General features: G+C 30.7%; 7 protein-coding genes across 7 annotated transcripts; 3 read left to right on the top strand and 4 right to left on the bottom strand.

Moving 5' to 3' along the window:
* Positions 1-69: 69 nt before the first annotated feature.
* PCF11 (Pcf11p) lies at positions 70-2,106 on the bottom strand (the record flags this gene model as incomplete). The annotated part of the gene is made up of 1 exon (XM_064856831.1): positions 70-2,106. One exon carries the CDS (start codon positions 2,104-2,106, stop codon positions 70-72), a length of 2,037 nt encoding a protein of 678 aa, XP_064715964.1.
* A 572-nt stretch (positions 2,107-2,678) lies between these two features.
* TRM8 (tRNA (guanine46-N7)-methyltransferase) lies at positions 2,679-3,557 on the bottom strand (the record flags this gene model as incomplete). The annotated part of the gene is made up of 1 exon (XM_064856830.1): positions 2,679-3,557. One exon carries the CDS (start codon positions 3,555-3,557, stop codon positions 2,679-2,681), a length of 879 nt encoding a protein of 292 aa, XP_064715963.1.
* Positions 3,558-4,012: 455 nt separating this feature from the next.
* On the top strand, positions 4,013-5,497 carry IVY1 (Ivy1p; the record flags this gene model as incomplete). Its single annotated transcript, XM_064856829.1, has 1 exon — positions 4,013-5,497. One exon carries the CDS (start codon positions 4,013-4,015, stop codon positions 5,495-5,497), a length of 1,485 nt encoding a protein of 494 aa, XP_064715962.1.
* A 312-nt stretch (positions 5,498-5,809) lies between these two features.
* On the bottom strand, positions 5,810-6,514 carry COX20 (Cox20p; the record flags this gene model as incomplete). Its single annotated transcript, XM_064856828.1, has 1 exon — positions 5,810-6,514. The coding sequence occupies one exon, from the start codon at positions 6,512-6,514 to the stop codon at positions 5,810-5,812; it is 705 nt and encodes a 234-aa protein (XP_064715961.1).
* A 1,635-nt stretch (positions 6,515-8,149) lies between these two features.
* HEM1 (5-aminolevulinate synthase) lies at positions 8,150-9,739 on the top strand (the record flags this gene model as incomplete). The annotated part of the gene is made up of 1 exon (XM_064856827.1): positions 8,150-9,739. The coding sequence occupies one exon, from the start codon at positions 8,150-8,152 to the stop codon at positions 9,737-9,739; it is 1,590 nt and encodes a 529-aa protein (XP_064715960.1).
* Positions 9,740-10,451: 712 nt separating this feature from the next.
* RTN1 (Rtn1p) lies at positions 10,452-11,267 on the bottom strand (the record flags this gene model as incomplete). The annotated part of the gene is made up of 1 exon (XM_064856826.1): positions 10,452-11,267. One exon carries the CDS (start codon positions 11,265-11,267, stop codon positions 10,452-10,454), a length of 816 nt encoding a protein of 271 aa, XP_064715959.1.
* A 1,806-nt stretch (positions 11,268-13,073) lies between these two features.
* LYS4 (homoaconitate hydratase LYS4) lies at positions 13,074-13,259 on the top strand (the record flags this gene model as incomplete). The annotated part of the gene is made up of 1 exon (XM_064856825.1): positions 13,074-13,259. The coding sequence occupies one exon, from the start codon at positions 13,074-13,076 to the stop codon at positions 13,257-13,259; it is 186 nt and encodes a 61-aa protein (XP_064715958.1).
* Positions 13,260-14,862: the final 1,603 nt, after the last annotated feature.

The raw sequence follows: 14,862 nt of genomic DNA, 5'->3' as shown, positions 1-14,862 counted from the left end.
AATAGTACTAATTTTTTAAGGCGCTTCTATAAAAAATAAAGAGTTTCACTAATACATAGTTATATATTACTATATATTTTTAGTTTCTTTATAACAAGTGGCATGGTAGTACTTACCATCCACTTGAATAGTATTCTTCCAGATCCACTCACCAATATCATCATCATATATACTAGTAACCTCTTCTTGACATATTGAACATTTATATGAATTATCAACCATAGTTTCTGGAACAATAACATAGTGTTCATGTAAATCTGCTGATAAATCCATAGTATCTTCTGCACTGTTAATATTTCCACCAATTTTTTGAGGACTACTCATATTTTCTTCAGAGCGTTTCTTTCTTTTACCTCCAACTGTGTCCTCACCAAAATTTCTTTTCCTATTTTCTTCACCAATATCAGTCGTGCTCTTAGAGTCATTATTAAATCTTGTGGATACAATTTCATCATCCTTAAATCCCACCCATTGTAAATCTGGGATATACCAATTCCTTGACTGTATATTTCTTTGTGTGGCAACAAATGTTGTTGAATTATTATCATCTGCATTATATGAGGTACCCTTGAGTCTCCGATTAATTCTAAAATGCCAATCCAAATGATAACATTGTAACATCTTCTCATGAGGTGTATTTCCATATCTCTTACCACATGTACTACATTTATTTGGTTTACCACGATAAATTAAATGAATAAAATTGTCCATTACTATCTTTGAAGTTTCATTACTAAGGATATTTTCTTGCGTTAGCTGTAATTTTGGTGCGTTATCAAGATTAATATTATTTACGATCATAAGTGCGTGAAAATCATTTAAAATATTTAACAATGTTGAGATTGACGGTAACTTTTGACTCAATTTCTCAATATCACTATTTATACTATCACTACCATCAACATTCCTTATGCTATTCAATTTATCGAATAAAGTAACGATAGAATTTTTGGAAGGGATATATAGAAGGTTTTCTTTACTTAATGAATCATACAGATTTTGTAACTTATTTAATTTACTTTGTTTCCCTAATTCCAAAAAATCTGTCACATTATTAGTGTTGTTGCTATTTGGCTGAGTGAAATTCAAACCTGAGCTTATGCCATAATTTAAAGAAGAAGCAGTTGTTGACAAAGAGTTTGGACCAAATAATGTAGAAAATGTTGTGGAGGACTCACTTGAATTTTGTAAATTCAAATCCTTATTAAGATTGCTAATACGATCACTATTCTTATTATTATTAAATAGAGGGATTATTGAGGTACCGCTATGGGATGCTCCGGCTATATTTGAAGTTGTATTAAAAGAATAATTTTCATTAGAAATAAATGACTGTGATTGTTCTCTCTCTGCTCCTTGTTGTTGCTGGTGCAATTGCTGCTGTTGTTGTATTCTATGTTTCTCTTGCAAATATTGTTGATCTTGTGCAAAAACCTGTTTTAATTGTAACTGTACTTGTTTCAAGGCATTACCAGACAATTTTTCCTTTGCCAACACTAATCTTAGTTGCTTTAAAACTTCCAGTTTTGCTAAAAGTTTATTATAGTCTTCTGAATTTACATTATTGTTGTCTTTTAGATCTTTTATCCTTTCATTACTTAAGGCAGTTAATTTATCAATTTCTTTAAATAGCAAAGGTATAGTGGGTGTTGGTAACATTGACTCGAGATTCTTTTGATGTAATGCACTTGCTTTAACAAGGAAATTTTCAATTACATTAAGGGTTGTCTTATCAAAAACCGGCTCCCCAGTTGCTTTTGTTGGCTGTAGCCATGACTTAAAGAGACTGATCAATTTTGTTCTGACTTGATTATTGACAATTAAATATGTTTTTTTATAAAGTTTAAATAAATTCTTACTGAAAAAAATTGTATATGGAGAACCAGCATTTTTACATATTGAATCCAAAGCATAAAATGCAAATAATTTTTGGCTTGGTACACATTTATCAATTCTATTCTCTAAAATCTCAACAAAATATTTTGCACATGATATATTTTCTTCTGCCATCTTAGTTAATGTGGTTATAATTGGTCTCGAATTGAAAGTTAGTTCCTTCAAAACAAAATCAAATTGTTTCACCACAGCTTCAGTTTCCCCATCCATAATACAGATAGTAACTACTCAGTCAATAATTATAGCAAATATAAATACAAAAAAATAAATAAGTCAGAATAATGGAGCTTTTTTTCTTGTTTTTCAACTACTACTAATACCAATTTTATAGATGAACTTTAAAGTTGTCAATATTAATATTAATATTTTTTTTTGATCATACAATATTGTTATATGATATGCCCTCTTACTAATATAGTATCTCTTTTTAAAACGGAAGAGAGAAGATGTAAAGAAGCGAATAAGCTTTCAGGTTCCTTTTTGATAACTCTGTTAAGTCTCTTCATATTTTTTTTTTTTGAAGTTCTACTGAAAAAAATTAAAACATATTTAATATTTTTGTATATTTTAAGCAAAAAGTGAGAAAAAATAATTTCAAACCCTAAGCAGTTTACTTAACAATAATGTAATATATAATAATATATTCTAAAACCCTAAATGACTCCACTTTTTGTCTAACAAATTTCGAAATTTTTTTATAAATTACAAAGAAATAGAATACACTATAAAAATATGATACTGGTATTAAAAGAGATACGTAAAGAAATATACACATGCATATATCAAACTGGATTTGGCAGCCTTTTATAACATGCAATATATTTAGTACCCTTTTTTCTTTCCACTTTTTTACCTTCTTCTGTAGAATTTCTCATAATTGAAACACATTTATCATTTGCTTCCCATTCCTTAGACAACCTTTCAAATAATGGATGCTCGTCTAAATGCTTCACCATCCATTGATGTAAGTCTTCGACGTCAGTAATAGTATAGATAATACCATCTTCTCTAAGTACATATGCATAAACACTCAATAGAGTATTAGTGATGATTCTCGCTTTATGTTTTCTTTGTTTAAAATGTGGATCAGGGAAACAGAAAAACATTTTTGATAACTGTCCTTTATAGAAGAAATTTGGTAAAAATTTCATTGCGTTACCTCTTAAAACATTAATATTTTGATATTTATTCTCAGCTTTATGATTATTTCTTAAAGCAATTATTCTATCCTCAACGTAGTTAGTCACTTGAACACGAATCTCCATCCCCAGGATCAAATCGTCACTAAATTCAGGTGATAAGTCTACCAAAAGACCCCCAAAACCACAACCAATATCTGCAATTGTAACTTGTTTTGTCATTTGTTTTAAATTAGAATCATAATAACGTGGATACAATTTCGACCAATCCATTTTATCTGGACTTATGGGATATTCTAATTGATGATCTGAAAATGGGTTTGAATGAGCTCTTTGTCTATAAAATTTTTTCTTAGGTAAATCTATTATTTGTTTATCATTTTTTTTACTATCTCCGTCGTTAACATTCTCATTATTCGCAAAAGCAACATGTTTTAATTGATTTCTATTTTCCTCCTTTGATATACGATATGCATATCTCTTTGAAGTTGGATTAGCAACAGTTAAAGGTTTTGTTTTCATTAATAAATCGACAAAAAAATAAAATCACTATCGAATAATCAAATGACAACAACAATGAAAAGAATCAAAGTTTAATCGTTTGCTTCATTTAAATGACTTTATATAAAAATGAAAAAAAAAAAACTTATCATTGTTAATCTATAATGCATTCAACTAATAAAATATGGCACCAATATCTCTAATTGAATACGAGATCATCTCAAAGGTCTTTTTGTTTTAATCAATTTTTATTTTTCTTTAATTTTTTTCAATAATATTTAAGATATTCCTCGTGTTGAATGATATCTGATGTTAAAACTGAATTATTGGACATAATACTTTAAAGAAAATAAACATATTATTAAATAGTTGATAAAATGACTACGTAGGCATTTAGAGAATAATCAGTCAATCCAGATAAAAACTATATCAAACCACTATTTTTATACGCACGCATACATACTTGTATATACACAATGGAGAATTCCAATAGTGACTATCCGCCTCATCTTTCCGAATTTTATTCAATAGTTAATAATAAAGAGACAAGAAATAACGTAAGACCAGCGACAAACAATAGCAAGAATGTTCCAACTCACAAATACAATAAATCTGTCACGTCAAGCTTAAATTCAAATATAAGTTGCTTGCAAGATTTGGCAATGATTATAACAAGCAAAGATATTGATCAATTAATAACATATTTAAATCAATTAAAGACTGTCTCTATTAAATATTCAAAGACTTTAGAAGAATTATCAAATGACACCGTTGAATTTTCAAATATAATCAACAATTTAACAAGAATCAAAACCTGTCCCAATGATAATCAAATTCTTAAAAATTTGTTGGATTCAAGTGGACTTTTCCAAATCATAACCAATCACCATTTGTTATTATCAAACTCAATCAAATCATATTTTGTTAAGAGTTTAAATGAAATTATCGATAAAATTAGGAATTATTATAATGCTAAATATGATGAATTTAATAAATTTGATCAATTACAATTAATTAAATTAAACCAATTAAAGGAAAACTACTATAATACAAATAGAACACATTATCATAAAAATAGACATGATAACCATAGATTCGAAGACAATTTAATACAAATTAAACAAAATTTAAACGATTTACAAATTCAATTGAACGAAATGGAATTAAGTAGATTTAATTATTATAATGATTTAATTGAATTCAATGATAGTATATTTGCTAATATTATTAATAGATTAGCCACAATATCCAAAATCCATCTAGAGATTAACGAAAATATTGCAAGAAAAAATTGGCCGGATGGTGGATTAAATGAACTATTGAGCCATTCTGATGATGATATATTATTTAATAATAATAATTATAATACTAATGACAATAATAATAGTGATAGTAGTACTCATAAGGTAAAAAAAGAAAGGGAGGAAGAAGAACAAAATAAAATTTTGCAATTGCATAATAACAATAACAATAACACTAGTAATAATAGCGACGATAATTCTAACGATGACAAACTAAGCAAAGGAATAATAAATAACAATAACAATAATGACAATCACGTAGCATCAACAACAAGTTTAAAAAAATATAGTAGTGATGGCAGCATACCCCTTTGTTTAGAGAATAATAAACAATCATCATTTTCAAACAAAGGAAATAATAATAATAATGGTAGCACCAACCACATCAATAATGATAAAGATAAAAATAATACTATACTAAATAATTATATAGGAGAGGATGAACATGACCAATCATTTTCTTTACCCTTAACAATACCACCAACCAGTGATTACAATAACATCAACAATAGTGAAGAAGAAGAAGAAGAAGAAAGAGAAGAAGAGAATAAAAATGAAAATATAGAAACAAAGGCGGAAGACCTTCAACAGAACAGTCTTTCTAACATATTAGACCCAAATTTAGGAGCATCAACAATAATTGATCAATCCAGCATATGACAATATATCTAATCTATTAAGTATAAACACTAACAAAAAGAAACAAAAAGAAGAAAGAAAGAACAAAACAAAGGGTACACATGCATACATGCATACATATATGTATATAAATGTAAGGGAAGACTAACAATAGTACCATCCCCTTGCAAAGGAGTTATTTTATTATTCTAGAGTTTATTGTGTATGTACATGTATATATAAATATACAAGACAAATGGACAATACAAAAATATAATATTGGTAAAACAGATCCATACATTAATTTTGAATGTACCCTTAGTCATAGTTAGTTTTGTTCCAAACTAATTATTCTTACCAAAATTTATACCAAGGGTTAGCGTTACTATTGTTATCATTATTGTTATCGCAATTAAAATCACCTCTCGTAACATCATTTGGATGTTCCTTCCATTCTTTTAGAAGTTCTTGAGTTTGTGGGGATTTTGAGTTATCTTTATGTTTCAACATTGGTTTTTCTTTCTTTTGTACAGTTTCGATCGCCAATTGTGCAATTTCAAAACTCTTACGTCTCTGCGATCTGCACTGTTCCCATCCAACAATTGAACCCAACAATAAACCACCAACCGACCAATTTATAAGTTTATTCCAATAAAGTCTGGTTGACAAGGGTTTCCTTCTATTAATTATTGCTGTTGATACACCCATTACAAACATTGCTGAAAAGCCTAATATACCCGCATCCCTAAAACATGGAATGTTAACTAGATTTTCAAATGTAAATTGGTCCTTTGATATAGTATTTAACACCTGCTTGAATGTATTTGTAGATACTATGCTTGATGTACTACTATCACCAAAACCATTATTTGTATTGTTACTGCCACCCCTCTCGTTGTAATCTTTAAATCTTGGTTCTGTATCCCTTAACAAAATTTTTTGACCAGGAATATAATTACTTTTGATTGGCTTTAAAGTCTTCTCCTCTGTAGTTGAATCAGAGTTAAAAGAAGAAGATAAGGAATCTGATTCATTGTTATTAGACCATGGCCACTTCATATCCAAAATAACCCTGATAGGAAAATGTTAATAATAAATAATGAAAAAAGTGATCTAGTCAACAATATATATACATATATAGGTGTATTATTTTATTTTATCACCTATTTCTGACTGTGTTAGGACATTATGTGTATGAATATGTGCATATATGAATACTCATGTCTTTTTTCTTTTCAGTTAAAATCACCTTTATGCTTTTTTGTATATATCTCTTTCTTTCTCTTTTTTCTTTTCATGCCCCTCCGTTCTTACTTCCTCCCCCTTTTTTTTTTGTTTTTTCTTCTTTAGCCTCCTATAACATTTAGAATATATAAAAACATAAAAAAAAATAGGAAAAACTAAAAAGAAATAGGTTCTATGGAAAAAAGCTGCAAAATCTTCTTTTCCCCACCATTATACATTATAGTATAAGTTATATATGTATATCACATTCCATATACTATTATTATTATTGTTGCTGCTGTTTGTTTTTCGTTGTTTTAAAGGAAGCAAGATAAATAGTCTGGTAAATGATTATGCCGTACTTGTTATGTCTTGTTATTTGATAAAAAAAGACTGTAGACTGCTACTGTTATAACCTGGAATCTTCCATCTTGGACTACATTACTCTACGAGCTTTCCCTTTTTCTTTTTCTTTTTTTTTTCATTTATAAACATTAACGCTTGCTTACTAATGAAAACTCATATAAAGGAAAAAACTATTAGGTCGTGAAATATACAATTATTTAAACCCTTTTTTTTTATTTTCAAATTTTGTGAAGAAACTAGAAAAAGCCTTATACCCTATATATCACATTCTTACATCGATGCCTATCAACTTTTTTTTTTATTCTTTTTATCTTCTCATTTATTTCCGTAATTTTTTTTTCATTCCTTATATTTCTTATATCTCTTATATTTCTGCTATTTGTTTGATTATTGTGTATATGTGTGTATTTCTATTTAATCTTTTCCACATTATGATTAGCACTCACCATAAACAATACAATGATTATTTTTGCTCGAGAAAATATTATTTTTTTTTGTTAACACACACAAGTCATGCACACCGAATCAAAGAGTATATCTCTCTTTTTCTCTCTGCACACTTTCCCGCACAGTGCAGTAAATATTTTGGGGCAAGACAAATAACATCATTTTTTTTTGTTTTTGTCTCTTTTTAACGTAACTTCAAACGAGTGTTGTTGATCTTGATTATTTTTTTTCTTTTCTTTTCTTTTTTTTTTTACAAGAAAGAAGTCATTAGCTTGAAGTTGAAATATTTATATATATATATACTCTTGAATGCATATGAAATATACATACTATACTGTGTGCAGAAACAGTAACAACCTTAGAAAATATATATTCTTCTCTCCAAAAAGGTATTGGGTCCATTCAATCGATATAAAATTCGAAAAAAGCTGAAAAACTGAAGCTTCTTCTGCCCGTATATATATATTATTTTTGATATTTTTTTCTTTGAGTATTATACCTTCTAATTTATAATCTATAAATAATAAAGATTAAACAAGAAATAGGGAATTATCAGTCAAACAACAAGAAACTTATACATATACATTTAGTTTTCTACTTTTTTTTTCTCTTTAAAGATTTTTTTTTTATTTTCTTTTTTCTTCTTTTTGATATAAGATGTATCGTCTACAGAGTTGTAAGAATTCCTCAATTTTACTAAACAAAACTTTAATTAGATCCATATCTACGGCTACAAAGAATCAGGCTGCTGCCACCGCTACCTCTACTTCCACATCCGCTTCTCAAATTCCATTAGAACATGCCAACCAATCTACTGTATTTGATTATGATGGATTTTTAGATTCTGAATTAGACAAAAAACGTAAAGATAAATCCTATCGTTACTTTAACAATATCAACCGTTTAGCCAAAGAATACCCATTGGCTCATCGTAAATTAGAAACCGATAAGGTTACAGTATGGTGTTCAAATGACTATCTTGCTCTCTCAAAGCAACCAGAAGTTATGGACGCTATGAAGCGTGCTATTGATAAATATGGTGCAGGTGCAGGTGGTACAAGAAATATTGCTGGCCATAATAAATTGACCTTAAAATTAGAATCAGAATTGGCCGCCTTACATAAAAAGGACGGTGCTTTAGTATTCTCTTCATGTTTTGTCGCAAACGATGCCGTCTTATCTTTATTTGGTCAAAAAATGAAAGATTTGGTCATTTTCTCCGATGAACTAAACCACGCCTCTATGATTATAGGTATTAAACATGCCGGTGTGAAAAAACATATCTTCAAACATAATAACTTAGAAGAATTGGAAAATATGTTGGCACAATACCCACGTAGTCAACCAAAATTGATTGCTTTTGAATCTGTCTACTCAATGGCCGGATCTGTGGCAGACATTGAGAGGATTTGTGATTTAGCCGATACATATGGTGCAATGACTTTCTTAGATGAAGTCCATGCCGTGGGTCTATACGGTCCACACGGTGCTGGTGTAGCGGAACATTTGAATTTTGATGCCCATTTGAAAGCAGGTCTTGAAAAATTACCATCCAATATCTCCAATGTAATGGATCGTGTCGATATGATAACAGGTACATTAGGTAAATCCTTCGGTACAGTCGGTGGTTATGTGGCTGGTTCTAAAAAACTGATTGATTGGGTAAGATCATATGCACCTGGTTTCATTTTCACAACCACATTGCCACCAGCAGTCATGGCAGGGGCTGCTGAAGCTATCAGATATCAGCGTGTTCGTTTGAATCTAAGACAAGATCAACAAAGACATACATTGTATGTTAAAAAAGGGTTGCAGGATTTGGACATCCCAGTAATCCCAAATCCTTCACATATTGTTCCTGTTTTGATCGGTAACGCCAATTTAGCCAAGAGAGCTTCAGATTATTTAATGGAAAAACATAAGATATATGTCCAAGCAATCAACTTCCCAACTGTGGCTCGTGGTACAGAAAGATTAAGAATCACACCTACTCCAGGACACACCAATGATTATTCTGATGTTTTATTGAATGCCATCGATGATACATTTAATGAACTACAATTACCTAGAATTAAGGATTGGAGAGAACAAGGTGGGCTATTGGGTATTGGAGAAGAAGGATCTGGCCCTGCTATTGAACCTTTATGGACTCCAAAACAATTATCTTATTCCAACGATGATTTGAACCCAAATGTACATAATGATGTTTTAGATGAACTCGAGGTTTCTAGTGGTATCTATATCTAAGAATGACAACTACAGCAAATGGAATCTTCAGGAAGGTTATGTAAATATATATTTATATTTTTATGTATGATAAGATATGATATGATTAATTACGATACCAATTACAATTTATAATCATCAACAACAATAATAGTTCTATACCGATAAATGTAAATACATATACACAAGCATATATATGTATGTATACCTAGATCTGGCTCGTGAATACTCGGTAAATATCAAGACCATAACTACAACTATTTCTTCCAAATATATAAAATAAACTAATAGCGTATATTTATATATATACATATAATACGTAAATAAATTAATAAATACATCAATAATAATATATCATAAGAGTAATAACAACAAATAGTCACAAATAAAAGAAATGATTAAAAGAGAAAAAGAAAGAAATGTAAGAAAAAACAACAATAACAAACAATAACTTTGAACATAATACATAGAAACAATAAGATATAAAATAAGGGAAGGATCCGTTATATTATTACATGAACAGAAACGACAAAAAGATCTAACCGATCTATTTTTCTTTTATATTGTTTGATCAAATTCATTGTTAACTTCACTTATCTTCCCTCCTCCCCCCTATTTTTTACGTAATTATCCCAATTGTTCTTACCATTAATTCTCCGATATTATGTATGTTATTGTTTATCATCTATTGTATAACCCTTAACATTATTGTTATTACTGTTACTGTTGCTGCTTATAATTGTTCTTCAGTTTGTTTGGCATGAGAAGAAGCAGCAGCGGCAGCAGCGGTGTCCTTAACTAATTGATCAACATCGAATTCTTGAGTAGCTGGTCTGGTTTCTGGGACCTTTGGTAATTCAACACCAGTAGAAGTAGCAGAAGTAGCTTCAGCAGCAACTTCAGTAGCCTTTTCTTCAGCGGCTGGTTGTTTTTGCTTTAAGTTTTGTAAGATGGAGTTTAATGGACCAATCTTCTTCAAGTGTGGTTCTAATTGATCACAGACTTGGTTAAAGCCTTGACTCAATTTTTCTTTGCCGCACTTGTTTAATTTGCATAAAGTAGCTTCAATTTCCTTTTGATATTTAGTGTAGACTAATGGTAAAATGAAGATAGATAAATCAGCAACGAATAGCAAAGTCCATAAAGAAAACCAGGAGAACAATTTGTGTAAACAGTAGGTGACCAAAGAAGCCTTGAAGGTGTTCTTTGGGATTTCAGCAAAGACTAACTTTCTAAATTTAGCTTGCTTCACAGGTAATTGCTTTAAGAATTCATCGATATATGGTCTAATATAAAGAACGGTGTTTGGACATTGTTTAACACCATATTTAGTGACTAAACCTTGACCCAAGAAAGCCTTTGTTAAAAATTCAACTGAACCGGTAATAAAGAAAATAGTGTAGAATACTCTTAAAAAGAAAGTGATTAAATTAACTTTCTTCAAAGTCAACAAAACTAATAAAGAACCAAAGAAATATTTCCCGGTTTCAAGTGGATTTTTCCATAATAACAACTCACAACGGCAATTGCAATTAGCACACACTCCCATGATTGATTAAATAATAAATTTCCTATTATATTTTTCTGGATGTTGATCTATAACAGATTTATATATATATAAATAATATATATATATATGTATTTATGTGTATATACTTTTAGTGATTTATTCACTCCAAAGGTAAACATAAGGTGTAATAAAATAGGAAAAGAGCACAAAAGGAGAAAGGACAAGTATAAATCGAGGTCCAAGCCAAAATCAATTGAAACCAAAACAGTCCTAATTCAACAACCAGCCCAAAACAAACGGATGGCAAACAGACAAACACTCATATATATTATGTTTTTTATATATATAAAAAGAACAGACCACAGGAAAATGAAATGAAATCAAAAATCGCAAATTGGTTCAAGTGATAGAAAATAAAGAAGAAAAAAGGAAAAATTTTCATTCCTTTTTTTTGTTAATGGTAAGCTCAATAAAATCAAAACACGTAATAAACAAGACAATAGAATATTTTATCCATTTCTTTTATTTTTCTGTTTTTCTTTCCTTATCCCCCGAAAAAAAGTGGTAAAAGTTTTAAAGGAAGGAATAAAAACAAAAAACAAAAGCAAAAATAAAAAAAAAATAAAATAAAATAAAACCCGCAAAAATTTTAGGGGAGTGGAATCGTTTTTCACGAACCATTCATAAATGTAACGTTTTCCGTTTTATTTTGTTTTGATTTTAAAAATTAAACGCGCTTAGTTCCTAAAGAAAGCGAAAAATGAAAATAAACGAAAAAATTTTTTATAAGAAGAGATTAGGTGAGAGGATTTTAGATTATGTAAATATCTTGTTTACACTTTTTGTTGTACACACCTTTGTATGCTTTGCCGCATTCACTTTTAGCGTATTTTATTTTATTCTCTCTTTTCTTTTAGCCATTTGTTCCTCCATGAAGAGTCGAACGCCTGAAAATTTTCACCACTAAGATTTTCGTTACTATTTTTTTCTTTTTTGAATCGTTTTATTTTCCTTGGAAAAATTTTTATTGCAAATTAAATTTCCCATCGGAATTTTGATTTCGAAGATTTTTTTTTCATTATTGACTCCTATGTCAATTACATTATGACTAACAGAGAAGATCTACTTGTTTAAATATGATTTTGCCAATTTCTATTATTACTATCTTTTTATCAGTTCTTAATATATATAGAAACTAGCAAGTGATGAGACGTAAGATTTTGATTTATCTTACTATATTTTTTCTTCCTTGCGAAACCAAAGACTTGTTTATTTAACAATCTTTTTTTTGTTTTTTTACATCTTTGTGATTCTTGTTTTGGCTTCATCATTATACTCATACAGAAAAAACATATTATATTATATCACATCATATAAAGGAATAATAGCATTGTGATACTACAACCATACACACACACATATATATATATATATAGACATACATACATATATACATACACATATATATATATATCAAGATGTTTCGTTGTAGACGTGGTTTCCATACATCCATAAGTGTACTTAGAGGTCAAAATTTGACTGAAAAAATCGTACAAAGATATGCTGTCAATTTACCAAAGGGTAAACTTGTTCATTCGGGTGACTATGTCTCGATCAAACCAGCACATTGTATGTCACACGACAACTCCTGGCCTGTCGCATTGAAATTCATGGGCCTTGGTGCTACCAAGGTTAAAGATACGAAACAAGTTGTCAACACCTTAGACCACGATATTCAAAACAAATCCGAAAAAAAACTTGACCAAATATAAAAATATCGAAAATTTTGCTAAGAAACATGGTTATGATTTTTATCCAGCTGGTAGAGGTATTGGTCACCAAATAATGGTCGAAGAAGGCTATGCATTCCCACTAAACCTTACTGTTGCATCCGATTCCCATTCAAACACTTATGGTGGGTTAGGTTCGTTAGGTACTCCAGTGGTTAGAACTGATGCTGCTGCTATTTGGGCTACAGGCCAAACCTGGTGGCAGATCCCCCCCTGTGGCCAAAGTCGAATTAACTGGTAAATTACCACAAGGTGTCTCTGGTAAAGATATCATCGTTGCCTTATGTGGTGTCTTTAATAGAGATCAAGTATTAAATCATGCCATTGAATTCACTGGTAGTGCAATTAAACATTTGCCATTGGACTACAGATTAACTATTGCCAACATGACCACTGAGTGGGGGGCTCTTTCTGGTTTATTCCCTGTAGATGAAGTCACATTATAATGGTATCACAAAAGATTACAGCAATTTGGCCATGATAACCACCCAAGGATAAATTCAAAAACTATTGCCTCATTAGTGAGTCAAGCAAAGATCATGAAACCTGATGAAGATGCTCAATATGCCAAGAAATTGACTATTGATTTATCGTCCTTGACCCATTACGTTTCTGGTCCAAATTCTGTTAAAGTCTCTAATACAGTCTCTGAATTAGCCAAACAAAATATCAAGATTGATAAAGCTTATCTAGTATCTTGTACTAATGCCCGTTTGACTGATTTGAAAGCTGCTGCTGATGTGCTGTGTCCAACAGGCGATTTAAATAAAGTTACTAAGGTTGCCCCTGGTGTGGAATTCTACATTGCTGCTGCATCTTCTGAAGTTGAAAATGCTGCACGTTCTAATGGTGCTTGGGATATCCTTATCAAAGCAGGTTGTATTCCACTACCTTCTGGTTGTGGTCCATGTATTGGTCTAGGTGCGGGGTTATTAGAGGCTGGCCAAGTCGGTATCTCCGCTACCAATAGGAACTTCAAGGGTAGAATGGGGTCCCCTGATGCTTTAGCATACTTAGCATCTCCAGCCGTGGTGGCTGCTTCCGCCGCATTAGGTAGAATTGGTTCTCCAGAAGAAGTCCTTAAATCTAGACCTTTACCATTCAATGGTGTCAAATTCAGTATTGAAGAAATCCCTCAAAAGGATAAACAAGAGACAATTTCCAATAATGCCAATGAATCATCTTCAAAGGTTGAAATATTAGAAGGTTTTACAAGAGAAATTTCTGGTGAACTAGTGCTTTGTGATGCTGACAACATTAATACTGATGGTATTTATCCAGGGAAGTACACTTACCAAGATGATGTTTCCAAAGAAACCATGGCCAAAGTTTGCATGGAAAACTATGACCCTGAATTTGGTTCAAAGGTTAACGCCGGTGATATCATCATTAGTGGCTTCAACTTCGGTACTGGTTCTTCCAGGGAGCAAGCAGCTACTGCACTATTAGCTAAAGGAATCAGATTAGTTGTTGGAGGTTCCTTCAGTAATATTTTTTCTAGAAACTCTATAAACAATGCTCTGTTGACTCTGGAAATTCCAGTATTGATTCAAAAATTACGTGCTAGATATAAGGATGAAACAAAGAAAGAACTAACTAAGAGAACCGGTTGGTTCTTGAAATGGGATATTCCATCTTCTAAAGTTACTGTTATGGAAGGATCTTTAGATGGCCCGGTTATTTTCGAACAGACTGTTGGTGAATTAGGTACGAATCTTCAAGAAATTATCATTAAAGGCGGTCTTGAAGGTTGGGTTAAATATCAATTGTAAAGAAAAAGCAAAAGAGGGTATAACTAACAACGTGGAAAAAACTCATTAATATTATTCATTCTCTTTCTTTCT

Source organism: Arxiozyma heterogenica (genome assembly GCF_036370985.1).
Source record: "Arxiozyma heterogenica strain weizmannii chromosome Unknown scaffold_11, whole genome shotgun sequence".
In the NCBI taxonomy this organism is placed as follows: domain Eukaryota; kingdom Fungi; phylum Ascomycota; class Saccharomycetes; order Saccharomycetales; family Saccharomycetaceae; genus Arxiozyma; species Arxiozyma heterogenica.
Note: the sequence above shows the minus strand (reverse complement) of the source record. Positions and strands in the feature narration are given on the sequence as shown.